The following is a 27,234-nucleotide window of genomic DNA, read 5'->3' as shown; positions in this document are numbered from 1 at the left end:
GCATGAGGGTGGGAATGGATGTTTGTGTCTGTGTGTGCCTGTATGTCTGTGTCTATATGTCAGGTTGGGTATCAGACGCCACCTCTCTGGGGACATCTCAGGCCCTCCAAGGTTTGGAGGCCTATCTCCCCCCACCACCACTTCCCCTGCCAGTGGCGGACTCCCTCAGACATCGGTGCGTTGGTGGTTCTTTGTGTCCGGGGATGGGCGTCCAGGTACACACCGGCTCACTCCTTGGCGGCCGCTTATCGGGGCCTGGAGCCTGGGGCTCGCTCGGGCCACTTCGGAGGTGGGGTGCCCCCGGCCTCTCGGGCTGGGGCTCGGTCACTCAGGCACAGCTGGCTGCCGGCGGAGCTCACGGGCGTGTCACTGCAACTCCCCCTGGCTTCTGCTCCGCGGCTGCTGAGTGAGCCCTCATCTGGGACTCTCCTCAGCTCTTACTGGGACAGTGGCGCGGCTGCCCCTCTGTTGGTCTTCCTTGGTCTCTTGTGTTCTGGGGGCCTCTGGATGTCTGGAGTTTTGATCTCCTCCATACCTGCTTCATACCCTGGAGGACGGGGCTGTGGCCCCCCCACACTCCCTAGCAGATCGTTACATGGAGAAACCTTTGGAATGCAAGCATGCTGATCCACACAGGTATGCACACAGGTGTACACACGGGTATTCACAGACGCGGACTACAGCTTTCTTGGCTGCTGCCTCAAAGCACATTGTGCGCTGTCTATCTTGCGTGCTGCACAATATCGTTTTTTACTTAGTATCTACTGATATCTACTGCTAGCTAGTTTATTGTGATGGTGCCGTTTTTTTTATTATGTTGCTCTTTGTTGTTTGCTTTCTCTTCTGTTTTTTTTCTCCATACAGGTGACCCAGGTGTTTTTTTTTTTTTTTTTTGTTGTTTGGTTTTTTTTTTTCTTTCTTCCCCCCCTTCTCACCGTCTCTTCTCCCCTTTGGTTTTCTTTCTCTCCCTCTCTTTCTTTCATTCTTTCCCCCTGTCCTATCCCCCAGTCATGTCTGTCCCGTTTGTAGGAACTGAAAATAAAATAAATTCATAATTATAATAAAGGTCAATCAAATGGACCAATATGGCAAGGCCATGATGATCCACTTGGTAAAATAAATCCGCTTGGCATCTGTCTTGGCCTTAAGACAACAATTCTGATGGCTAAAGATCCAAACGGGACACAAAAAAAAAAAAAAAAGAACAGGTGCTGAACATGAAATAAAAAACATTATTCTCTATCACTCAAGAATGGGACGTCAGTCCTCTATTTTTTTATTGTGAATAAAATAGGGTATAGCAAATTTCCAAATCATTCTACACAGCATACCAACTTTTTTGGAATTAGAGTTGGAACATACAGTATGTGGTTGAAAGGTCCACCAAACATATATTTTCCCACAGTTTTCTGTCTCATTTTTCTGGAGGACTTAGACATTCTCTGAGATCATCTATGTCAGCTGAATTTTAATAAATTCACTGAACTCAAGAGTTAAGTGACTGTATCAAGCTCTTTAGCAATGATTAATTATGAAAGACTTGCTATAAAGAGAAGAAAACAATAGCGACTGTATGGCTTCAAGTTACATCTGCGTGCTCTCCATTCAAAAACAATATTTGAACAGGTACTTGTCTAGTCCCCTCAAGTATCACAACCTCCACTTTTCTTTAAGCCAACATAGTATTCTTTTTTTCTCCTTTGTTTATGCAGCTTGTTCAGATGTCTCAAACCTCATTTTATGGTAACCTCTAAACAAAGTTCAAAAACATAAAGCCATAACAGAAAACCACAGATTGTTGCCTGAGGTGACAATCCCGACTCTGTAAAGCAGCCCATTTCAGATGTGGGTTCGATCAGCGGGGTGTGTTGGCAAAAAGCAATTACTGACTTTGTGATTGGCAAGATAATAACTTCTGACACAAAGTGCTCATAGAGTTCCTGGGTTATCATTTAAAAGTCAGTAGTCATCACCGGCCAATGTTGCAAAGACCTAAACTGCAGCAGCAGGTCACCTGCCATCAGGCAGGAGTATTACTCAGCTAACATATCATAGAGACCATTTGGATTATGGACACATTTAGGCCAGACTAAAACGCAAGTTGTTGTATTTTCATTATTGTCACCTTATGTTTGGTCTTCATCTGTTATGAATGCGCTATGTGTTTTATGGCTGAGAATATTGTTCGGTTTATCTGGAAATAGGCCACCATGACTGAGACTACTGTGGCTTCAGGCCAGTCATCCTCAATGTGTGTTCATGCCTAATATAGCTTTAGCTCGAGAGCTGTGTGGTGTATACTTTATATATTTTATGTTTGCCTGATTTAATTCACATAATATATTTTAGTAGAGAAGAGGGAATGGTTGACATGGTAGGCTTATAAAATGTGGAAGAGGGCCATAGAATAATAACAGCTCATAACATTAGCTCAATAACTCATAACAACAGTCACCTTAAGACATTTTATACTACAAAGTAAACCCCCAAAATATTAAAGAGAAAATGCAACAATCAAACAATCCTCCAAAGACTTGGCAAGAGTGGGAAGGAAGAACCCTTTTATAGTATAAAAGGACCTCCTACAGAACCAGACTCATGACTGCTTTGATCTCTAGCCCGTAGTTTGCATGGAAAATGCCATTAAGTCAAGTACCTGCTCAACTCAACTCTAATCTCCTTGGTTTCTGTCATTTCCATTACAATTAAGTACCACCTCAACGTGCATAGGGTTGTTATAGCAATGTGGTCAAAGGTCCACTCATTTGTATGTGACACAAACGCAACACAACAACGGAAGATGTCGAGGTGATGGTATACCTGCTGCTCTGTCTATGGCTTTAATGCAGCGAGTTCTTTCATTGTCAGGTTTTAAAAAAAGTTTTGATTTTCGTGAAGGAGTCGCTCTCATGTGTCGTTGAGTGACACCATTGACTTGTGTCACACTTACAACCCCGGCTGTGCAGCTGTTAAAAAAGTAACGAGTGCCAGGTGCTGCCGCATAATGGACAACCCTAAACACAGAGTCGAGCTGTGTAGGTACTTGTCAAAAAGAGGCATGAAAAACTCTAGGAAAGACAATTAAACCTGCTATCTGTGAGCAAAGTGCTCCAAGGGATCATATGAAACTGTGGCATGATATGTCTATGGTATGATAGCACCTGATTATTCAAGACCTTGTATGTGAGGAGAAGGATTTTAAATTCAACTGGATTTAACAATGAGCCTATGAAGAGTCTCTGTCAGTACTCTGACTGCAGACATTGTTGTTTAACGTGTGCATTGAAGTTTAAATCCTGGTCAAAAATGAGTCTAAATGGTAATCCTCACAGTGTTACTGAGGACCAATAATGTCACCAAGAGCAAGGATTCAGCTAGACACAATGAATGAAGTTGAACCGAATAGATATTACCTTTTAAAACGTCCTTAGAATCTCTTCGTTGTTCTGATAACAAACTGATTTTGGTCCACACAAATGAACATGTACACACATCCGTCTTTCTCCTGAAACGTCGAGGGACTCAGTGCTAATAGATGTTTTCATCAGAGCAGCACAGTTGTTGCCGTTTGCCTCCAGGAGACAAATCTTTTTAAGATCTCGCTGTCTCCTCAACACGCATTTGTTTCCCTCTTCCGCATTTGAATGCCTTGGGCGCTCTCAAGTCACCGAGGCAACACATTAAAAGTTATGATAAGAAGTTTATTTCATTTAGCTTCTATCTCGCTGATAGAGCTTGCATCTCTTCCCCCTTAAAACAAATTGGGCTCACGTTGAGCTTTTTGCTCCTCGTCTGTCGTGTCCGTCGTTTTCCACTGACCGTCGCGTGGATTTGCTTTGCGTGAATGGATCAATCAGACAGCAGTTTGTTTACTAAATCGTGCTTTAGAGGCTTTGTTTTTGAGCAAATATAGTTTGGCACATTGTGAACCGCCGCCTCTCCGCTGCGCAGTGCAATTGTTAACCACTCAGTTTGTCTCAAGGCTGCTCAGTTGAGAGGTGAGAATGAGTCATGCTGAGAGGAGGCATCATTTAAAAGAGATTTTGACGAGATCAAGTGTGAGAAGTTCCTTACCACTAAACTCTCGTTGCCTCCCAGCGAACGTTTTGAAGCAGACGCGAGATCCTGCTGCACTTGTGAGAGCAGCCGTGTCAGTCATGAAGCTTTTTGAATGTCACTGTTCCCATTCTAAAGTTCTCCTCAGTTTAACGCGAGGAAAAAGTACAAGTTTTACAAGACTGGCATGCTTATTATTTGTTACCTGGAGTCATAGCGGATGCCTGTTTAGACGTTCCCTACCGTGTGCTGTTTCTGCAGTCACACACAAAATTAATTAATGAGAAGTTAAGCAGCACATTAAGATGCCATCTGAGTAAAAATAACTGTGGATTACATATGGATGGCAGCTGCTTAACATGAGTTTCCAATGACAACAGCTCCATTTTCCCCACTGTAGCTCACATATCACCTGTCTTGAACTTCCAGCTCTATGACAGCTGCGTTTTTCCTTTCCTTTCCTTTCCTCCTTTTTCTTCATGTCAGTTTCTTTCCTTTATTGTCCTTCCTTTCTTCCTTTTTCTTATCCCTTTTCCTCTCATTTTCTGTAGTCCTTTCCATTACTTCCTTTTCCTATGCTTTTCCCTTCTGTTCCCTTGTTTTCTTTCCTTCTCCTCTTTTGTTTCCTTGTCTTGTCAGTTATTCACTTTTCTTTTTTACTCGTCTTTTTACCTTCATTTAATATCTTTTCCTTTCTTCTCTTTTATTGCTGTATTACTTTTATTTCCTTTTCCTTTCATTTTATTTCCTTTTCCATTCCTGTCCCACGTCCTCTTTACCTTACTCTCATCCTTTTTTATCTCATATAAATCTCTCTTCTTTTCCCTTTTTTTAATTTCCTGTCTTTTTTCTTATTTGTTTCCTTCATTTTTCATTTGCTTCCTTTGTCTTCCTTTCTTTTTATTTTTTTATTTTCCCTCTCCTGTGTCATGTTTACCTTACTCACGCCCTCCCTATCTCACGTAAATCCCTTTCCTTTTTACCATTCCTTGCTTTCACTTCACTCCTGTCTTTTCCTTTCATCTGCTTCCCATTTCTCATCTTTGCCCTCACTTAGCTTTCCTTTCTTCTCCTGAACTCTAATCTTCTGTCCAATAGAAACACAGCCAGATCAGATTTAGGTCAGGTGTCACTTTGCTCAGCAGATACAAAGGTCATCTCCGCACCTTGTGCAATGCGTGTCTTTTACCAATGAGTCTCTTAGAAACGCCACTGTCACCAATCACTCTGCTTTTGTGAGTCATGTTTGTTATTACTCATGTTCTCCACAGATCGGTGCACAGATTGGACCCACTGTCTGCATCCAAAACATGTGTCATTTGTTTAGTGATCGACTGTTGACTCAAGTAGAATAAAGCAGCACGATCATGTGAGCTATTGCTACATATCTTGCCTGGTGCCATCTACATATACCGGATGGTAGCCTTTTAAATAGCATTCATCAGTACTCCTTATTTTTACAACAAGTTACAGTAAGCAGATCAAAAACCTTGGTGCACATCCACTGGGACATTTTTTGACACTACAAATTGAGCTGCTTCTCAACACTGGACACTAGATGGATGTGCCACTAGTTGGTCTCAAGATAGATGATTGACAGGAAATCTCTCTAACAGCCTAGCTGGACTTAAATTTGACAGTCTGCTGCCTCAAACTGGAACAGCGTGACAACTTGGTAGAAACTTTGTCTCATACTATGAAAAGAGTTTTATAGTATGGCCACTGACCCGGTGGACCTCAGATTGAGTCATGTAAATAACCTGTCACTTGAAATGTCTTACACAGTCTGGTTACACAGACAGTGAATGAAAAGCATAAAAATGATGGATTCTGCTGACATGGACATGATGTGGAGAATAAAGATTAGGAATGAAATTTTGGTATTTCATTCCTGGTGAAAAGATGGGAAAAAGTACTGCCAGCCGGGCCCTGGCAGCCAGTGTGTTTACTCGACTCAGCTGGGATAGAAATGACACAGAGAGACTGAATGGTAATGAGTCAGGAACACACTTGCAGCATCACAAACAAGAACCTAGCACAATACAAGATTCATGCAGGATATATAATAACTGGCTTTATCGAGTTCTTCTATCTAGCTTTACACCATATCCCAAAGTTCACAGAGCAGAGGTTTCAAACATAAGGCTGCCTTATATTGCCATAAATAAGTAAATCAATATTGTTTGAGTGTGGCTTCCAAATTGCAATAACTGTAATCTGATTGAATGGGAAATAAGTGAGACATACTGATTATATATTTATAACCTTATGACATATCAGGCTTTTTTTTTTAATGCCATTTTGCAATGTTGGTGCTTATCTGTTAAACTTGAGATCAAATTGAGCTGTGTTTTGCCCGTGAACTGTAATGAGTTTGACACCACTGTGCATGTGCATCAGCTGTACGTGAGACAGAAAAATGTGTTTTATGATGTAATACGGGATGCATGCTTATCTGCACACCTGTGCACAGAAGATTCCCTAGTTTGTATCACTCTGAGGCTCATTTCCTCTCTGATTGGAGTTGTCTGGCTCCGTTATTGGATTCAATCACTTAATGCAGATACTTAAAAAGCTGCATTCATTGTCTGGTTTGTACTAACCCCTTAAAACCTCCCTAAAATACTGCACTCAAACTTTTAAGGGCTCACAACATGTGTCAGCCCAGACACAGTCTTTGTTCACCGTGTAGCAGAATAACAAACAGGGTAAAGCAGCACTGACAAATTGAGGACAAAAAAGCTCCTTTTTGAGCCCCCTGCTCTCCTCTGTTCCCCTGTAGGTCCTATGCAGCTTATTCATAATTGAGCAGGGTGAGTTGTGCAGTGGCTGTCATGAATCCCTCTCTGCTCCTGTCATAAGTCCTATGTGGATAGGCGGTTATTAACGAAATTCTTTCACAGTCTTTAAAACAGAATTTTTGGGGGTGGGAGGGGGAGACAGGCAGGCAGGCGTTATTACTTATATTAAAAATATAATTGTGAAATTTCTTTAGGGATTTAGACTGTAGAAGCAGATCCCTACAAGCCGTGATAAGAACATGATGTTTGTGCAAGTAGTTCAAATGTAATTTTAAAAAATGCAAATATACGTGCGTGTTGACAGAAAGTGTAACTCTACAGTCCTAAATAATAAGCTATGAAATTGAAAGTGTGCGTGGATAGTAGTCTGTGAGTCTGTCGGTGTGTAATTCTGTTACTCCTTACAATGCAGTTATGCTTTCCACATATGTGAGTGCTCGAGCTTCCATTTCTCTATTAATTTAGAAATAAAACGGCAAATCAAAATGCTAAACTGTGCACAACGCACAGATCTAACAGAAGTGCAACGAACAGCACAGCACGATACGGATGATTAAGCTGCCAAAACACTCATCCACCATGCAGGGAACCAACAAAACACCAGTTCTGATTTCAGCCACTATTAACAAAAAACTGGAGTTACTGACATGTGCACACAAAGAAATTAAAGGACTGTGTGCTAGCCTGAGATACAGTGAGAGAAATGATTATCTGGTCCCCTGCTGAACTTGTAAGTTTGCTCACTTACAAAGAATTAAATAGTCTTTCATTTTAATGGAGAGATGGAACCAAAAATCTGGGGAAAACACATTACTTACATTTTTATAAAGTGATTTGAATGTCACTGAGTGAGACAAGGATCGTAAAGCACAGCACGACTTACTACTTGTTGGAGAAACCCTTGTTGGGAGGCACAGCAGTAATATGATCACCAGGTCTGCACGCATCTGAGGAGGGTTTTTGGCCCACTCCTCTTTATAGAAGCTCAATAAATCTCTTGGGTTTCTTGGCTGCTGCTTGACAACTTAAAGTTCAGCTCCCTCAACAAATTCCCTACAGGGCTGAGGTCTGGAGATTGTCTAGGCCACTCCATGGCCTTAATGTGCTTCTTCCATTGCTGTGTTGCCTTGGTGATATGTTTTGGATTTTTGTTGAAGGATAGAGATTCTCATCCAAGATTTTGCAATACCTGGTACCATCAATTGCCTCGCAAGGCGGTGAAATTGTCCTGTACCCTTAGCTGAAAGGCAGCCCTAAAGCATAATCTTCACACCCCTGTGCTGGTCTGTGGGGGTGGTGATCTTGGTGTCATACGCATTTTTCTTCCTTCAAACGCAGTGAGTCAAGTTGGTGACAAAGAGCTCGAGTTCGTTGGAGCACTGCACTTTCTCACAAGTCTTCTCTGAAACATTTGCATGTTTACTGGCAAACTTAAGATTGGGGACATGGCAGGGGACGCTGCGAGTGTTCAGTCCATTACAGCTTAGTGTGTTACCAATGGTGTTCTTGGTGACTGTAGTCCCAACTGTCTTCAGATTACTAATAAGGTCCTCTCGCTGGTAAAACAATTTGAAAACACAGCTTAAACACCCTCAGTGTGTATATGTCTTCCCATGATGTGCCTTTTGGACTGGAAATTGACCATTAAAGAGCTTGATTTCTGTTTTTGCCATCTGCCTCCTGCATTCTGGGTCCGCCTACAGCCACACTATGACAGCACTGAATCCACCATATCAGTGAAAGGACCCACATTTAGCAGGCTCTATGCAGACATCAGCATACTGTCCATTTAGTTTGGACTGTGCAGACTTGCATCTCCACTACAAGGGCACCAACTGCAAAGGACTACAAAGTGGAATAAGAGCAGCCACTCATCCAGATTTCCAATGTGCACAGAGGAGTGTAATCTCAGCCTTAGGCAATCAAGACCACTCTCATGTTTTTCTCTCTCTCTCTCTCCTGCCTTGCATGCACGCTCACCCACACTTGTCTCTATTCCCGTCCCTTAGGAGTAACTACCCACCAGTTTTGGTTCAAAGCTGCCAATGGTAGCTCATTAAATAACAGTAAATAACAGCTGTGCTGTAACCTGCAACAAGTGCTAGATAGCCGGGTTTTACCCACAAAGCTATTGCCTGGAGGAATGAAATTACTTCTAATCACAACATAAAAAATATCCGTCAAATTTCTTCTGGGTCACTTTGCATCTAATGATGCACAGTGTGCGGGGAAAGCAGTCTGACTGCTGAATAATACAAATCTCAGTTGGAAAATCAGACAGTTTAAAAATGCATGCGCCACTATGTCCCTGTCCTCATCTCAACCTCAGGTAGCTGTCTGCCTCTCTGCTCGCATGAGCTCAGTTACATAACAAGGCTTTGACTTTTCAACAATTTTCAAAACCAAAATTGGAAAAGTAAAACTGTCTGCCTCCGTTTTGATTTCCTTTTTTATTTCCTGCCTTTTGCTGTATGATTCCACCTTTGTGCAAACCTCTTCCTCTAGCAACAGGTTACAGAGAGCTGAAAGCAACCTCCTGTGCTCTATCGATTGATCTCTTTGATGTGATTAGTTTCAAACCGGAGAGATGGAGGTTTTGTTGAACTTGCACCGAGACTCTGAAGCTTTCAAAACGTTGTAAGCTTCAGTTGTGACAGCAGCTCCCTCTGGTTCAGAGTTTTCTCTTTGTGACATTATATTGATCCTCACTACCTATAAATGTTAGATATCCAAAATGAATATTGCTTTTTTTTCTGGACATTGGCTCAAGGGATGAAACAGACCACATTTATACAAAAACCAATTGCAAATTTGAACTTTTTGGTTTAAATAATCAGTATTTACATGAGGTCGAGAGAGGTGCAACAGTAAGTGTTGGGGATCTTGTCAAAATAGGTGGAACACACACGTTTTGATCCATCGTCTGCAAAGCATCTGACTGGAACATGAAAATGATCTCAAACACACTGCAAGTGCAGTAAAAGCATATGTGGATAGAAAATCACTCAGTGGAACACTGACAGTCATGGATTGGCCTCCCCAGACCTCGTACCTCAACCTAATTGAAGTGGTGTGGGATCAACTGGACAGGGAACACAAGAAAAGGCAGCAAACGTCCAAAGAAGAGCTTTGAATGTCCTTCAAGAAGTCATGAGAACCATTCCTGAAGGCTAGTTAAACAAATTACATGAAATTACAGGCTCCGTTGAAGATTAAACACCAAATATTGACGTTCAAGCCCATTATAATTAAGTCTGTTTTTGCCTTATATAATGTGTCTTCGCATATATAAATTTCCTTTGCACGATGCTTTGTGTGTTTTTGCATAGCGATAATAGAGAACCGCTGATGCTCCATATGACTTTGGTACAGTTTTTTCCCTCATTATTTAGGTTTTCTTTGGTTCTGGATATCTGAGTATGGAATGCTTGTCTACAACTATGAGGTCAAATGTGAATCCTAACATCTCTCTTATCGCATATGTAAAATGTTTGCAGAAGATTTTTGTGGCACCAGAAGCAGCCGGTTCTTAGCATAAGCTAGAGCTTAAAAAAGAAACATCTGTAGGAGTGGAGCTCGAGAGAAATGAGCTTACATGGCCTGAGGAAACACTAGCCTAACAGCTTCACAGAGCTGTGATTCAGGTTTTAACACAGAATGAGTGGCACTGAATAGAGATGGTCGTTCTGGTTATGCTGCATCAGTTTTTAATCTATTACTGTCTCGTATGAGTCTGGCAAAGTTACAGTGCAACGCTAAATGATGTGAAGTGCTCCTTTGGTCCAGGTGGTGATAAAGTATACGCAGAAGCTTTTTATGTGTCAGTCATCCTGAATGAAACTGCCAGTAGGAAGAGTTTCTACTGTCAGTGCTCAAGGGTGTCATATTTATGTTGAATTAGTGTAAGCTCCCTTGCCACTCTTGTGGATTTTTCTTTCATGTGTGTGACTCCATTTATCCGTCCATCTATCCATCCATCTGTCTGTCTGGTTCTCAGCTCCTGGCAACTGCTGGCCCCTCAGTGCCCTTAGGTAAACACAGCTGCTACCCTGCATCTGCAGACGGGAGTCTGGTCTACCGATAAGATTTCATCAGCTCCACTTAAAATGCTCTTTCTCCCAAGCCCTACAGGACCTGAGTGATTCTCAATTATCTCGGAATGAACCAAATGAGATTCCTGCTTTCCAAAAAGTATTTTAGACTTTGAAGCCCTGTTGGAATAGGATTTACGTCCACCAGCTAAAACAATGGGGTGCACATGTAGGATACAGGTGACTTAAGTTACCTCTGGCTGACACAGGAATCGCCTCCCTAACCAGTACTTGAGAGCATCCTTCTTGCAAGATTTAATTTTCTTCGACCTCCTCTCAACATACCATTTTTCCTCTTGATGTCAAAGTGGTTGTTATTATTTGTGGGTAAAAAAATCAGAGCACATAAATAAATTGTTCTCAAAAGGTCGTCTGTGTTCTGAAATGAAAGGAAGAATGAAAACAAGTGGAAGGACTCGGATGCCAGCTTAACTCTGAAATCTATCATTTTATGAGGAGTTTGAGAGCTGACGATTATGACACCAATACTCTCACTTAATAGTATAATAACAAAGGATTTAGAAGACAGAGACTGATACACAATCTGTACGCTGTAAAAGCGATTGAAGATTGAAGCAAATTTGAAGAGATCTTCTATAATAATTTAGGTTTGTTCTTTCAAAACTGTCTGTATATGTCACGGGTTGCCGTGTGTGGATTATTTAGGACCCAAGATGCAGCAGCTCTGGTGCAAGTGAGTTTATTAACCAAATGTGGATACAGCAGAGATGACGAGGGTGAACATGGAACTAAGAAAACCTAAACTGGGAAAAACTAACAGAAACTAACCAGAAACAGAGATGCAGGGAGGCACAGGGAAATACACAGAATGACGGCCGGAGAGACACAGACGAACCAGCAACAAGGACGAGGTAACACACACTATAAATACACACACCAGGAATCAAGGGATGGGAAACAGGAGGGGAACACACCTGGAAGACATCACAGCTGACGAGGCAGGGGAACGTAAACAGAACGCACTGACATCAGGCAGGGACCTTCAAAGTAAAACAGGAACACATACACGCAAAGACACAGACTAAGAAACGCTTACTAAACACAGAGACCTAACTACACAAAAGGGGATACACAGGCAGGGATGACACCAACCAGAGGGAACACAGCTAAACCCGGGAAACCAAAGCACAACAGTCATAATACATAAAACTATCAAAAGTAAAAGTACAACAACCAAAAACACTGGGTCACTGACCCAGGACCATGACAGTATAGGGCTATAAAAAATGCATGAAAATTATTTTTTTGTGATTTAGCATCTTAGAAGAGTTTCCTGTACTGCAAAACTTGTCCCTGTTAAATTACAGTAAATTACTGGCATTTTTCATTTCACAGTTTCAACTGTAATCCTGCATTATAAACAACAGCATGTTACAAAATCACAATTTTTGCTTATTTTTTTTTTGTTTATAGTGAATTGATTGTATCTGTGACTGTACTATTATATGCTAATAAAGCTTGAATTTAAAGCACCACCATTTGCAACTTTCACCATGATTTTACGTAGTTAAAGGAATAGTTCTGTTATGGTGAGCTGTGTGGCAGGCTAGGTTAGGACCCAAACGCAGGACTCGGAGACAGGATGCTTAACTAAAGGCAGAAGCTTTAATGTTGGCCAAAAACAAACTAAAAACAAAATATATGAATACTAAAGAAACAAACCAAACATGAACTACAAGTAAGAAACTCCTGACTGGTTGTAGGTGACTGGAAGAGACTTGACATGACTGGGAAACATGGAAGTACACACGACACACAGGCAGAATAACAAGAGGATGGGGAACAGGTGGAAACACAGCTGGGACGAATCTGACATAACGAGATAGAACGGAAGCAAAACTAAATGCACTGCACACAGGACAAGGACTATCAAAATAAAACAGGAAGCATGACAAATACATAGACGCGGACAAGACACGCAAGCTTTACACTGTGACTGGAGAAATTAAACAGAGACAAGACTCTCAAAACGCAAGACAAGGCTAGACACTGAGGGAGGTAAAACATAATCACTAACAGCAAGAAACTAAATAACCTAACATGAAGACCAAAAGTACAAGAAAAACATAAGCCAATCAGAGAAACTAATCCAACTTAGAATATCCTTTTAACCCAAGAAAACACAGTCCAACAACAACCATAACTGATACAAAAGCTAGAAATATTAACCATACTCAAAAACATGGACACTGGGGCACCAGACTCAGGACTTTAACAAGTTCATTTACTTTCCTGCCATAAGCTAAATGTAAAGAGTCATGCATACAGTGTACTACAAAGAAAAAAAAATGAGAAGGGCATGAAAGTCCCCTGTATTTTGGATTTTGAGGTGTTACTGTGGGGATAGGTTAATTGGAAAAAATCCAAATTACCACTAGGTGTGAATGTGCGAGTGAATGTGAGTGTGAATGGTTGTCTGTCCCTGTGTGTTGGCCCTGCGACAGACTGGCGACCTGTCCAGGGTGTACCCCGCCTCTCGCCCTATGACAGCTGGGATAGGCTCCAGCACCCCCCGCGACCCTGCAAAGGATAATGGATGGATGGATGGATGGATGGATGGATGGACACACAAAACATAAAAAGATTTATCTAACATTTCTTATGAACAGCTATTTATTCTGGTCTGCTGCTCGGATTAGCTTGTTGTTGTTTTTGTGGTTCCAATCATGTGATGCCACCAGGAAAGTTTCAGAGGTTGGCACCCGTAGCATGGCTGAAAGGTTTCTTTTGACTCTTCTTTATTTTCTTTCCCCAAATGTTTCCAGTGGTGATGCTAATCTAGCCAAGCTTCCCCTAGATTCTTGTTGAAGGTTTTAAAAGTTTAATCAACTTTCAGAGAAAAACTTTATTTTTCCAAAAAGTTAAATTCTTTTGTGCGTGAAAATCCTAAAGTTGCTTTAATGATCAAGAACCTTAGAGGCTACACCGTGCTTCAGATGATGTTATTTATTCTCTACTAGTTTTGACTTTCTGTTCAGGATTCTTATTGTGACATGTGAGATGTCATGATCCTACTTACATAAGGAAGCAGAGGAGAGGAGAAAAAGTATGAGGAGAGGGGAAGTATGTGGAAAAAATAATTAGAGGGGGGATGGGGGTTGATGTAGAAGGGCTACAGATTGGCTGCCAAGGCCTCGGTCCTTGATTGCAGCCTGCTTGTCTGAGAAGTGTAGCCTGTTTCCTGCCACTTACTTCCCCAAAGCGTGGTGATTGGATGGGATAGGAGTAGCTATTCCTGTCTAACTTAAATGCAAGACCATTCCTTTTAAAAGTCTGAACCTGCATTTTTATGCGCTTCCATCGAGCCTCTTTGTTTTCTTGATTGGGCATTGCTCAGTCCCAGTGTATCCCTTTGTGGTGTATTGACCATGCACTGACCCACAGACTGAAAGGATTTCACAGATTTACAAATCAATGTGGAAATCTGTAATTATAAGTCCCGTCAGTGGAAGCATTCCAGTTTCCTGGAAAGCAAGCTTCCAACAAAGTCTTTATTCCTCTCATTGTATTTTTCCTCTTCCTGCTGCATATTTCATGGAGCTGAGTATGGCACGAGTTTGAAGTATGAATAAAAAGAAACATCTGACTGGACTAGCAATGTTTTCCCAAAAAGCAAGTAGCCAAGGGAAAACACTAATTGGACGTTCCTTCAAAGAATATCAAAGATTATGCAAAGAAGTAGTTGGAGACATTAAACACACATCCCAGGCTTCCCTACTTCACTGCACAAACAAATCGGATTATAGTGGTAGAGTGGAGCTATTTACTGAATTGAAACCCGATAAGATGAGCAATCAAAGGAGATCTGTGCAGGTAGTGATGCTGGAAGTATAATCACAGCTTGTGTGGATAGTTGTGTTCCCCTGTTGAGCTTGGTGTGAGTGTCTGTGTGTCTAAGGATGTTTCTAAGTGCCTCTTTCTACTAGGAACTCTTATCCCATCGTGTATATTTGCTTGCTTCATGCTCTCAGCTATGATCCACAACTCAACTGAACTTCTGTATGGCTTGATCACAAGACAACATGAACTGTATTTCATTTTTTTAGGCTAAATTGTTGTGGATAGATCGAATTCAAGTGATGCAGATGTAACTGGAAAGGTTCAGTGTGGAAAACGAACGTGCAATTACGGCAGTATTATGAGACGCAATCACTGCGCTTGTGGCTCACTGGTAGCCCGCTGGCTTGTTTTTCATTGCCATCCCTCTTTTTCAATATCTCATCTGATTAAATTACAGCTGGGTGGTGTTCAGCTGAGGAAATGAAGCTGTGTGTTTTGCGAGTTTGTCTGAGAGTCTGTGCATAACCCTTTTCTTACACTGTTTGCTTGATCTCGTGGTATTCTGTGGGGAAAAACCAGCCAGGAAAAATACACAGCGTTTCTTTAATTGATTGCACGTGAACGTGTGTTTTATCTCGCCTCCATTCGGCCGTTAGGTTTCAAACCTCTCGATAGTTCATTTGTGATTTCCCTGTCGGCTAATCAGATAAGAGTCCCATGGTCTGCTCAGCGGGGATCAAAAAATCAACCTGTGCCATGGACGTGGCTTGGACCATAAACACATTGCTTTCTCTTTATTTTCTCTGTGGAGAACTTCCTTTAAACATTGACTTAAAAAACAATAACAGGGCTGCTTAGAGAAACATATAGTGGCTGTGTGAGCCGAGTAAAAGGAAGCTACAGTAAAGAAATATTTTACATAACCTGAACACATTTGCTAATGAGTCCAGCAATTTAGAATTTTATGATCACAAAAGTGGACCCATGAGCACATGATTACAAAACAGTTTAAATCTGGGCAACAGCGACTGAGATTGCCTGATTTTTCTTTTTTAAATCTCTAGTAAAAGTCAATATGCAAAACTTCTGGAATCCTATATTTCCCAGAAATCAGCTGGTCTAGTAATTCTCATTAGTGGCCCTGTGTTTCAATAATAACCATATCTTTTGTGTTAAAGTCTAATATTGGCTCACATTGTCCTTTTGGAGAGGAATGTTGACCCATTGTGTAAATTCCCAGTCATGCAGGTTGACTGGACTTCTGTAAGTTTGTTGAAGATGTTTCACCTCTCATCCAAGAAGCTTCTTCAGTTCCCATGTTGTCCCATTCTTGTCTGATATACCATATTTTTGGGACCATAAGGCGCATTAAGTGAAGCAAAACAGTCAGATAAAGACGAACTAAAACATTTTGACAGATTTTTGAGCACCATGTACGCATACGCACATAAAATCGGTTCGAGGTCAGTAAACACAACCAGAGTTCATACATAAGGCACACCGGATTATTGGGGCACGCTGTCAATTTTGGAGAAAATGAAAGGATCTTAAGTGCACCTTATAGTCTGAAAAATATGGTAGTATTCTCGCATCTCAACAGTCTTTGTCGTATTTTCTTGTTTCATTATGCCCCAGATGTTTTCAGTTGATTAATGCAGCGCTGCAGGGCACAAACATCATGGATGTCCAGTACTGATTTTAAGCTTTTCCCAATGTGCACAGAGATTTCTTCAGATTCTCAGAATCTTTTGATGATATTATGTACTCTAAATAACTTGCTATTTAAAGTCACAATTTTATGTTGAGGAACATTATCCATCTATTTATTAACCTGAAATAATTCCACAACTTGTAGATATTGGGTTTTTTTGCAGATTGGTGAACCTCTGCCCATCGTGACTTCCAAGAAGCTGTTCCTCTACAAGTTATATCCACCTACATGAGATATAGTTGGAAAAGGAACTTAGTTTTCCAGTCTTTTGTGACCCCATCCCAACTTATTTGAAGTATATTTCTGCCTTCAAATTCCAAATGTGCTCATATTTATTCATGAAAGTTTTGGAAATGATTGCATTCTGCTTTTACACAATTTCTTTGTATTTTGGTTATTTAGGATCAGCATAGTCAGACCTTATATTTGTGGATTTTAATGCAGACATTTTTATTCAAAGTCCAGTTTCAGAGGCTCAAAAGTAACTGGACAAACAAATATAAGGACTGTTTTTAATACCTGGTTAAAAATCCTTTGCTGACAATGACTGTCTGAATCGTTTTCTTACCTTGAGATGTTCTAATTTATTGCAGACACCTTCAGGTGCCGCTTATTTGTGCGTCTCTCTTCAGTATTTTATTTAATAGTCGAAAAAATATGCTCCAGTGACGGACTTGGGAATTGAAGAAAATCCCATGTTTTTGCTTGGAGAATTTCTTGGGTTGCCTTTGGATTATGCCTTGAGCTATCCATTGGTGCTGTACACCACTGACTAATCAGTTTTGCAACATTTCGCTTAATTTAAGCAGAGAGTATACCTTTGTACACTTCAGAAGTCATATGTGTAAATGCCTCCTCCATGTCTGGCAAATGATGTGATGTGATCTGGATCAGAAGTTGCTCCTTTCCTTCTTCACTTTATGGTTCCTGTCATTCTGGTAAAACTTTGGTTCCCTCTGTCCAGAATTTTCTTTTTCTTCTTAGATGTTTTTTTGATGAGGTCTAATCTAACCTTCCTATTCTTGAGTCTAACCAGTGATTTGCATCTTGTAGAAAACACTTTTCATTTCTTTCCATAAATGTGATATTGTGGTTTTTCATAACCAAGAAAAGAAATCAGTCTTTGGCCACTCCAAATTAACAATCTATGGTTATTTTAGTTATTTTAGTTTTTCAGTCTAACGCAGGCCTCGGTCACTTGCACAAGTTTAACACTTGAAATCAAGTCCAAACCTTCTACAGTATCTGATTTGTCTGATTCGTTTGTCATTAAATAACTAGAAAACAATCCTCAATATTATGAAACTGCCTGACAGTTAATTATTTCATTAATGTTTAGCCTCTGATAATAGGAGACTGTGTATGAAAGTATGATTTTGTTAAAACTTCAAAGTCTGAACAATCCCATATTGTATATGTCAATCCCATATTGACATATATTAAGCATATAACAGTGCTTTTATTACTAAGGTACAAGGTACTGAGAATTGCTTCCAATCTCTTCAAAATAAAAAGATGAGGAGAAGTCTTCTGTGAAAATGTGGAAAAACAGATGAAAGTTAAAAAGCCTCTCGCGGCATCTCAGGTTTGAAAAGACTCAAAGTTGATGATAATATCCTCCAACGAGGGCTGACAGGCACCCATTAAAAGGTAGGCTTAAGTGTGTTTGTGTGTCAGCGGGAGCCTCCTTTACAGAGTCTGATCTGCTTGTCAAACAGCAAAAGGAGATGTTCACTGGTCCAAAGTCCTCCCACACACAGCTGCTCCAAAATACTCAGTCTGTGCGCATCAGCTCATATGTGCAGGCTCATGCATCCTTGTTTGTGATACGTTTGTATTTTCTGCCCGTGTTTGCACAGTCACTTGTGTATCCTGATATTACCTGTGTTTTACACTCAATGTCACTTACCCATTATATTGTATATTATATAGCTTTCTTGTTATATGTAAAATTGTATTTATTTAAATTTTTACTTTTTAATTATTTTACTTGCATTTTTTAATCACTTTTATATTTAAATATATTTAAATGTTCATTTGCTATTTATCTAGGGATTGAAGAGTAACGCAATTTCTATTCTCCGTATGTCCTGTACATGTGGCAGAATCGACAAATAAAGTTGACTTTGACTTTTTGACTTTGACTTTGTGTGTGTGTGTTCAGACTTGTTTGTCTGATCTGTTAGCACTCTGGATGTCTCCCTCTTCATCCCAGAGCCCCATGCCTGTCCAGCCATTCTCTCATCCTATTAAGACTTCTCCTCCCGAAGGAATCACTAGTCTGCGTGCGTTGGAAATCGCAGTCTGGCTCCGAAGATGAGCCAAGTAGGACTCTGTGTGGCCAAAGCCAAATTCAGATATTTGCTCCATCCCACAGTGAGATATCCGCCATCTGAAAGAGGAAAATGGCACTAAGAAAATAAGGCAAATTTGCATGTTTTTCCAAAACATTCAAGAGCAACAGGACGGCATCACTGGAACAAACAAAACCTCAGCATCTTGTGTAAGAGATCTTCGCTTGGTCACATGGTTGCTTCCGCTATGCCTTCCAGCTTGAGGAGAGTGTGACTCATGATGCTAACTTAAACACTAAATCAGAAATCTGTTATGGATAACTAATGGTGACAAACCCACTGAGTTTCCTGTGTGCGGTTTGAAAATATTTGGTGGCATTTTTTAATTAGATCATGGTTAAGCTGAACGTTGTTCCACTCGTGTTAATGAGAACGGTTTGACATTTTTTAAAGCTGTGTGGTTGACAACACTCTCATCTATATGTGTTAAATATTAAAGCAGCAGCAGCAGCCAGCTAACGTACTGTTACTTACTGTTCAACTGCTGACTAATGCAAATATCTAATTAGCCGATCACATGGCAGCAACCCAGCGCATTTAGGTCCAGACAACCTGCTGAATTTTGAATTGAGCACCAGAATTGTGGAACGGAGGGTGATTCGAGTGACTTTGAACGTGGCGTGATTGTTGGTTTGAGTAATTCAGAAAATGCTAATCTATGCAACCAAACAGAGAATAATCTGAAAAAGAGAAAATATCCAGTGAGCACAGATTCTCTGGGTGAAAAAATTCCCTCGTTGATTCCAAAGGTTAGGGGAGTATGGTTAAAGTAGTTCAAAAGGCAGCTCAAAAGGACTCATTACAACAAAGGTTTGCAGAAGAGCATCTCTGAAACACAAAAACACATTGAACCTTGAAGTAGATGGGCTACAGCAGCAGAAGACCACACTGGGTGTTACTCTTGCCAGCTAAGAGCAGGGAGCTGAGGCGACGATTTGCATGGATTCCCCAAAATTGGACAACAGAAGATTGGCTTTCTCTCATGAGTCTCAATTTCTGTTGCCACTTTCACAAAGTAGGGTCAGCATTTGACGTTAACAACCCGAATACACCCACCATGGACCGATCATCTAATGTATCAATGGGCAGAAGTGTTGTTGTAATATTGTAGGGAATATATGTTGGCACACTTTGTGTTCTTTAATAACAACTGAGCATCGTCTCCACAGCTTACCCACGTATTGTTGCTGAGGCCCATCCCTTTATGTCCACAGTGTACCATCTTTTGATGGCTGCTTCCAGCAGGATAACACACCATGTCACATCTTCTAAAACTGGTTTCCTGAACTTAACAATGACCAAATGACCGATATGGACCAAAATATTTGTGAAATTGTTCTAGTGAACAATTAGCGAACAGGTGTGAAATGTGTGTGTTTAGTTAGTTTGTTTGTTTGCTTGTTTTAATCAATTTTAAATCATGCTTTTTATTTGTTTTTGTTTCTAATGTCTCTGTAAAGCACTTTGAATCACCTTGTTGTTGAATTGTGCTATACAAATAAATTTGCCTTGCCTAGTGCCTTGTTGAATCTGTGCCAAGAAGAATTAAAGCACTTATGAAGGCAGGTGGTCCTGTATTTCTAGCACCTCATGCCATGTTCATAAATCTTTATGCAGTTTTATAGCACCTGGGGTCAACCATCCAAAGCAACTGATTGCATATAAGACATGAAAAGAGCGTGTAGGCAGGATTGAGTGGGTGGAGACGAGTGTCAGGGGTGATTTGTGACAGAAGATAATTGCAAGAGTCAAAGGGAAGGGTTACAAGAAGGTTTGAAGATGGTGGTACTGACAAAAACACAGGAGAGTTAAAGGTGTTAAGACAGAATTGACAGGATTACGAATGATTACATCAGAGGAACACTTCAGGCTGTGAGGTTCGGGGACCAAGTTGGAGAGGCAAGGCTGAGGTGTTTGGATATGTGAGGAGCAGGGATGGTGGATATACAAACAAAGGATGTTGAAGATGTCAGGCAGGAAGAGGAAAAAAGGAAGACCTCAGAGAAATTTCATGGATGTAGTAAAGGAAAACATACAGTTGATGACTGTAAATTTGGGCAATTTAACACAGAAATCTCTGGTGATGGAGCCAGCCAGTGGCCATTTGAGGAACTGCACTTTCACGCCTGGTTTCTTTTTCACATGTCGCCCTTGAGATACTGTCTCAGCCTTGTTTTCCTCATAGCAGTTATCTTATCTTGTGCTGCGTGCAAAACTCATTTCTGTACCTTTGCTTGTGTCTCTCAGACGGCCCGGTGATCTGGCGGATGCTGACCTACCCCCCAACACGACGAGCCCTGGTGGTGGGCTGTGGTCTTCAGATGTTCCAGCAGCTTTCAGGAATCAACACAGTCATGTGAGTGGAAACATCACCAAACCTTTCCGTCGGGTCTGGCGCACGGGTCTGATTTATTCTGCTTGTTCTCCCAGAGCAACAGACTTTTGTAAAATTAAACAGAGCCTGCAGTGTTCAGCATCAAATGAGCAAATAGATAAAGGCGATCACCCAAAACAACTTTGCACTGATTTTCAGTAACCCTTCCCTTTAAGGGATGCTGATACGTGCCGTATAGCCTTACAAAGCCAGTGTGTCAATGAAGGGGTCAAGGGTTCAGGTTTTTCCCTTTAATTTGTCAGCAGTCTGTAACTGCCGAACTTAGAGGCCCTTTCATGTGTAGTATACTGGAAAAAATTGACCTGTGTCCATGTGTCATCTTTTCAAGAGCTCAAACGGCACAGCCTTTATTATTTCTACATCGCATTGGCACCGAAAGGGAAAAGTTCACGTGTGTTTTTATCAGTTTTGCCCTCAGAGTTAATGAAAACAATAACGATGCATGGCACACGATGTCACATGCCTCGCCTCTCAGCACCAGAGATCTCAGACGGGTGCATTCGCTTCAGCGACACGCTATTAAATCACAAAACATTTCTGTCATCTGTCGCTTCACGTCGCCCAGTGGGGAGCAAGAGGACTCATTGCATTACTGCCCACTTGCCTGCGAAGGGATGGACCAGCTTATTCTTTTCATCTGAGGGGATTGTGTCATCGGTCCCTGCCTCGCCTCCCTTTAGAGATGAACTATATTGCAAGGCTCCGTAAACAATCTGTGGATATGTGCTGTTGCTTAGCAACCACCGGAGGTGAGAGCAGCAGGATAAGTGTTCTTGTACGGGCGTGTTTGCACACATGTGACTAAATGAACGAAATGTGACCCTATGGACTTTGGAGTCTGTGCAGGCGCGCCTGTGTGGCACGTGCGTGTTTGTGCATGACATCTGTGCACTCGCGTGGTTGTGTGTATGTAAGCGGGTGCGCGTGAGGCTTTAGGTATGGCCGTTTGCCCGTGCGTGATTAGATTTTGAGAAGTAAATGGACAGAAATGTGAGGAGAAAGGATGATAATAAAGCAGCGGTGAAACTCTGGATGTCTTTGAGCGGTTGCTTCTGTCTCTCTCGCAGAGAGATCTGGTTACTGAGTGTCTGCCTCTCTTACTGTATATTTATCTTCATCCCTGTCACCAACATTATGAACAGCAGAGCGGACAAACTTAATCTGTCATAGCTCTGTCCCTATCCACCTTTCTGACTCTCTGATTTATGTATCTGCCAATCTTCTAGTTGCTGGGCGACCGTGGCTCAGGGGGTTGGGAAGCGTATCTGTAACCAGAAGGTCGCCGGTTCGATCCCCGGGCTCTCTGTCCTGGTCGTTGTGTCCTTGGGCAAGACACTTTACCCTACTTGCCTACTGGTGTTGGCCAGAGGGGCCGATGGCGCGATATGGCAGCCTCGCTTCTGTCAGTCTGCCCCAGGGCAGCTGTGGCTACAACCGTAGCTGCCTCCACCAGTGTGTGAATGTGAGAGTGAATGAATAGTGGCATTGTAAAGCGCTTTGGGTGCCTTGAAAAGCGCTATATAAATCCAATCCATTATTAGTCCTCCCAAAAAGGTCTACCTGCTAGTTTATCTGTGTCGAGAGATGACCCATTTGCACCGAGCATCATTACATCCTCAGCCGAGACTGTTTCGGGCCTGTTATGTTTACAGATGGCATTAAAATGTGTTTTCCTGCCTGCAAATTGAAATCTGATTGCCCTTTCGTTTGAAAAAATAAGTACTGCGGCTTACTGTGGTGATAATGACATCACTCAAAATTGACATTAAAGGCCTCACGCTGGTGACAATCAATTTTTTGATGCCAGCGTCTCCATTTCTGTTGTTTGCTTTGTTTTAGCTTCGCATCGTTTCTTGGCTGGAAAAGTCCCAGAGACAGATCAGAATGCAAGTTGGCACAGGTTATAGTTATTTTCATCTGGAGTCAGGCTGAAAGAGAGCAGATCTGATGAAATCGCCAAAGTACAGCCCAAATCAGAAGAAGCAACATGTTTAAGAGAAAGAGTCCAACGCAGCAGACGCACAAATAACAACAGTTGTCTTGTGACATAGCAAATGAATCGAATCCGTGGGCCTCTTTCCCATCCGTCCCAGATGTGTTCACTCCAGATGTACGTGTGGATAAGCCAATAATAAATCACTCGGTTGGTGTGTGTGTTTGTGTTTTTCGTATCCAAGATATTGAACTCGAGTATGTGAATTTAAAACTGTATAATCAAAAGCAAGTTGTTATTTTAGGGCCTGTCTTTGTGATGTCTCTGTAGTGTTTCAAAACCACATAAGACTAAGCCATGGTTATAATATCAGCCAGAATCCATCTATTTTGTTGTCTCCTTATACAGCTCAGAGTCATGGGGGGTTACCAGCTATCCAGCTGCCATGATAGTTCAATTCAATTTTATTTATATAGTTCCAAAACTGTTGCCTCAAGGCACTTCATACTGTAAGAGAAAGGCCCGACATTAATGCAGGTTACACCCTCAACATGTTTCCAGTCCTTCACAGAGAGACAGACGACTGCATAGTCGCACTTCCAGAGATCATTTACAATCAGCAGTTAACCTAACATGCATGGCAATGTCCTTTTCCAGCAGGAGGTCCACCCAGGAACCTCCTTCCAAACTAAAATACTAATCAAAATGCAGCCATTGGACACTGTAAAGGTATAATTAAATTAACAGTCAGTTTTAAGGCCACTCTTTTTACACCAGACTGAAAAAATATTTCCTGTGTTATAAAATTAGCCAATCAGACTGATTGTGTCATTTTTCAAATTTTTCCAAAAAGTAGACCAATCAGATCGCTGCATGTGGCAACAAGTGCGCTTGTAGCTCAAACACAGTCAAAACATCAGGACCAGCTCATTGTCGCTTAATGTCAACTTTTTTTCACCGCGCGTTTTTGAGGGCGAATTTTTCACAAAAACATAACACTTTAAGTGTGTGTTTACGTTGCATGACGAGAAAAAGAATTAAGAAATTTTACATTTGCTGTACAAGGAAAAAGGATCAGATGCCAGTGACGGCCTACTCAAAAGGAAATCACAAAAACAAAAGGAGAAGAGATGTTGCAGTGGTTGATTTGTTGGTATAAGCTTGAAAGTTCATAATACTCATTGTGCTCGACATTTTAGGTTCACAATTATAGATAATACCAGCTAATTGCTACAGCTATGGAAGCTAGGCGTTTGTCCTTTTTTGCAAAATAAAGGGTAACTGAATAATTCAATTGTAAATAACTAGACCAGCCTTTTTAATTGCTGTAATATGTCATTATAGAGGTGCCACCTGCCCACTTTTTTAACCACTTATAAAGTCAGTATAAAGTGGACCAGTGTACATATTTTGGGTTTAGAAGACACTGTTTAACCCAATTTGGGTGTTAAGTGTCTTGTCAAAGGACATTTTGGCACATAAACAATAGGAAGGATGAAGCAGGGGAGTCATGAGCCATGTATCACAGGTGAACACCCAAATAAAGAAACAGCAAGGTCTATTTGATCTACAGATTGGTGTTACAATTCAAAACAGGCCTAGGGGTTAAAAATGAAAAGTCCATGCACTGATTGCAAAAATGGTATTAATTTTATTAATTTTATTAATTAGTACATTTGTTAGGGTTTCAGAACATGTAGTGAGAACTGAATCCTGATGATGACGTTCACAGTTGTAACCTGAGAACTCACACACTGGGCTGACAGAGGAAAATGTGAATCTGGATGATTGATATTAGGTGATAGAAACAATCTGCCTGCTCGCTGAAACTGAGGTGAATAATAAAAAACTCAGAGGGTTGCTGGATGAGGCGAGGACAGACTACAGAACATAGAGAACAAAACGAAAGGGGGAGAACACAGCTGTTACCATGACAATACTCACCCTTCAGTGATGAATATAATGTAAAGATATGAATGATTAAAAACTATATTTGATCATCTTCCACCATACGGAGCATGGGCTACTTTAACCACAGAATGTGCACTGTGTGTTGAGTTATTGCTGACGCCTCCCGTCACTCGTCATGTGTGCTGTATGCTTTGCTAAGCTCCCTGTCTACTGCCTCTTTTGTCTACCTCCAGTGAAGCTGCCAGGCTAGCCCCATTAGCCGGTGAGACATAAAGAAGGTCTGAGGAGCCAGTAAATCAGCCAGGCTTAGAAACAAGCTCCTCTCCCTGTCCCCAGCTGCTTTTTCTGATTAAACCACCAGGCTGGCACAGGCGAAGAAGGAAAAGGGCAATGAGACAATCTGGCAGACAGGCAAAAAAAAAAAAAATCCAGACCAAACTAGAAAAGCACATATTGGCTGCCAGTTCTAACAGTCCTCTCTCTCTCAAGTTAGGAACTTGACAGGAACGGATTGACAGTGTTCACTTTTTTCCTCCCTCTCTCCAAGTCACATATGTTCACACAGAGGGTACATTTGAGACCCTATTAGCACATTTTCCCACAGAAAGCCTCCCTCCTCCCGTCAGCCTTGGAGTAAAATATCTAACAAAAAAAGTGAGCTCTTCTGGTCTTTATCAAAGGAATTCAGGCGAAAGATTGACTGAGATTGTAACTGACCAGCCAGTTCAACCAATAACATCTTGATGAAGTGACAAAGTTGCGTTTCTCACTTCATCAAACTGACAGTTAACACGTTTCCCTCTGATTTGCCCTTTCATATCTAACATACTTATGGAGATCAGTGCTGCGTTAGGGGATATCTGTAATTATAAACCCCAGCCTGTCAAATACAGTTACAAACCTCACACGATCTAAATATTTTTTTTTCTTTTCAGTCCAACTTCACAAAGGAGCAGTGGTTAACAGCACCTAAGTCTCTCAGAGATTCTGGTTAAATGAGAGCTTGAGATCTAGTCTAAGCATCGCCTTTGCACCATTTATTCCTGTGCGGTCTGTGTTGGCATGTGGTTGCATTTCGTCACATTTCTGATTATGTTTCAGAAAGGTGTAGCTTGAACAGAGAAGTATAAATCCGCCTTTACACCTGCTCACACACTAAACTTGGTGCATATTAGTATCACTTGCCTGAATGCTAATTTGTGCTCTGTTCTGTGTAATGTCCATTTATGCAAGCAAACGTACTTGAGCTTCATCCACAATCCCAGTAGGTGAATTTTTATCATGCTCAGCTGTTTGTGTTGCAATAACATTTCAGGAGTCTGTGAGATCAAACTGTATACAGGTGTTGAAGCTCTATCTGGCAGGTGAGGATTTTTCTATTTGTGCTAGCAAGGCAGTGATCAGCTAACCTCTGCCGCTGTTCTATTACTACTTTATGTGTATTTAGCCAGCTGTACTCTACAGTATATAAATAGATGTTATGTGAGCTATCGTGACTACTTTCCAGTATGAAGCTATTATAAAATGAAGGAATACAGCAAGTAATACTTTATATTAATATTTTTTTATTTTCTTCTCCTGCCCTATTTTCTTTGGTCATCAAATTACTTACTACTTTATCTTTATTTACTTATGCGTGCATTAATGCAAAACGGTAATAAGAAAGGAAAACGGATGTGTGTAGAGTGCCCAGGCAGGACCGTGGGGTTATATTACTGGCTGATTTGTTTAGCATGTGTCTCCATGGCATCAGCTTCCTATCAAATCTAATTCTTTATTGAAAGTGCCTTAACGTTCTCCCAGATTGTCCCTGCCCACTTCAGCCCCATTAGCTGTTAATTTAGCACTCCATTCTCTTCATGCATGGTCACTTAAAAAAAAGCCTATTGCTTAAAATTAGGAAAAATGCGCAAGTGTATTTTTAACGGAAAGGTGCAGGGAAAAAAGTTTGCACATATAATATGCATACATGGAGATACTGATTATATGGTACGTACACCAGCTCAGTGGGTAGCCTGCTAAGGTACTGATTTTTGCTGAATGACCATCAGCTGCTCTTAATCCAGTTTGTTGATCACTATAATGACTTGTAAAGCCTAGTTTGCACAATAAAATCATTATAATTTATTAAAAATTAAAAGTCCACCGTTGTGTTAGTGGCTCGGCGAGGGTGTCCTTGGT

At 41.1% G+C, this 27,234-nt stretch overlaps 1 protein-coding gene across 1 annotated transcript in view; it reads left to right on the top strand.

Annotated features, from left to right (window-relative positions):
- The window catches only part of slc2a13a (solute carrier family 2 member 13a), a 101,269-nt gene that overhangs the window by 45,570 nt on the left and 28,465 nt on the right, over positions 1 to 27,234 (top strand). The window contains exon 4 of the mRNA XM_086270354.1: positions 21,062 to 21,170. Within this exon, the coding sequence (XP_086126480.1) occupies positions 21,062 to 21,170 (109 nt within the window). The remainder of the gene's footprint in view (positions 1 to 21,061; positions 21,171 to 27,234) is intronic.

Source organism: Aulonocara sp. 'chitande type north' Nkhata Bay, linkage group LG17 (genome assembly GCF_057382095.1).
Source record: "Aulonocara sp. 'chitande type north' Nkhata Bay isolate Kocher_YH1m ecotype deep benthic linkage group LG17, A_spYH_male_GT1.1, whole genome shotgun sequence".
Lineage (NCBI taxonomy): Eukaryota > Metazoa > Chordata > Actinopteri > Cichliformes > Cichlidae > Aulonocara > Aulonocara sp. 'chitande type north' Nkhata Bay.
The sequence above is the reverse complement of the archived record's forward strand: the minus strand, read 5'-3'. Positions and strand labels throughout refer to the sequence as shown.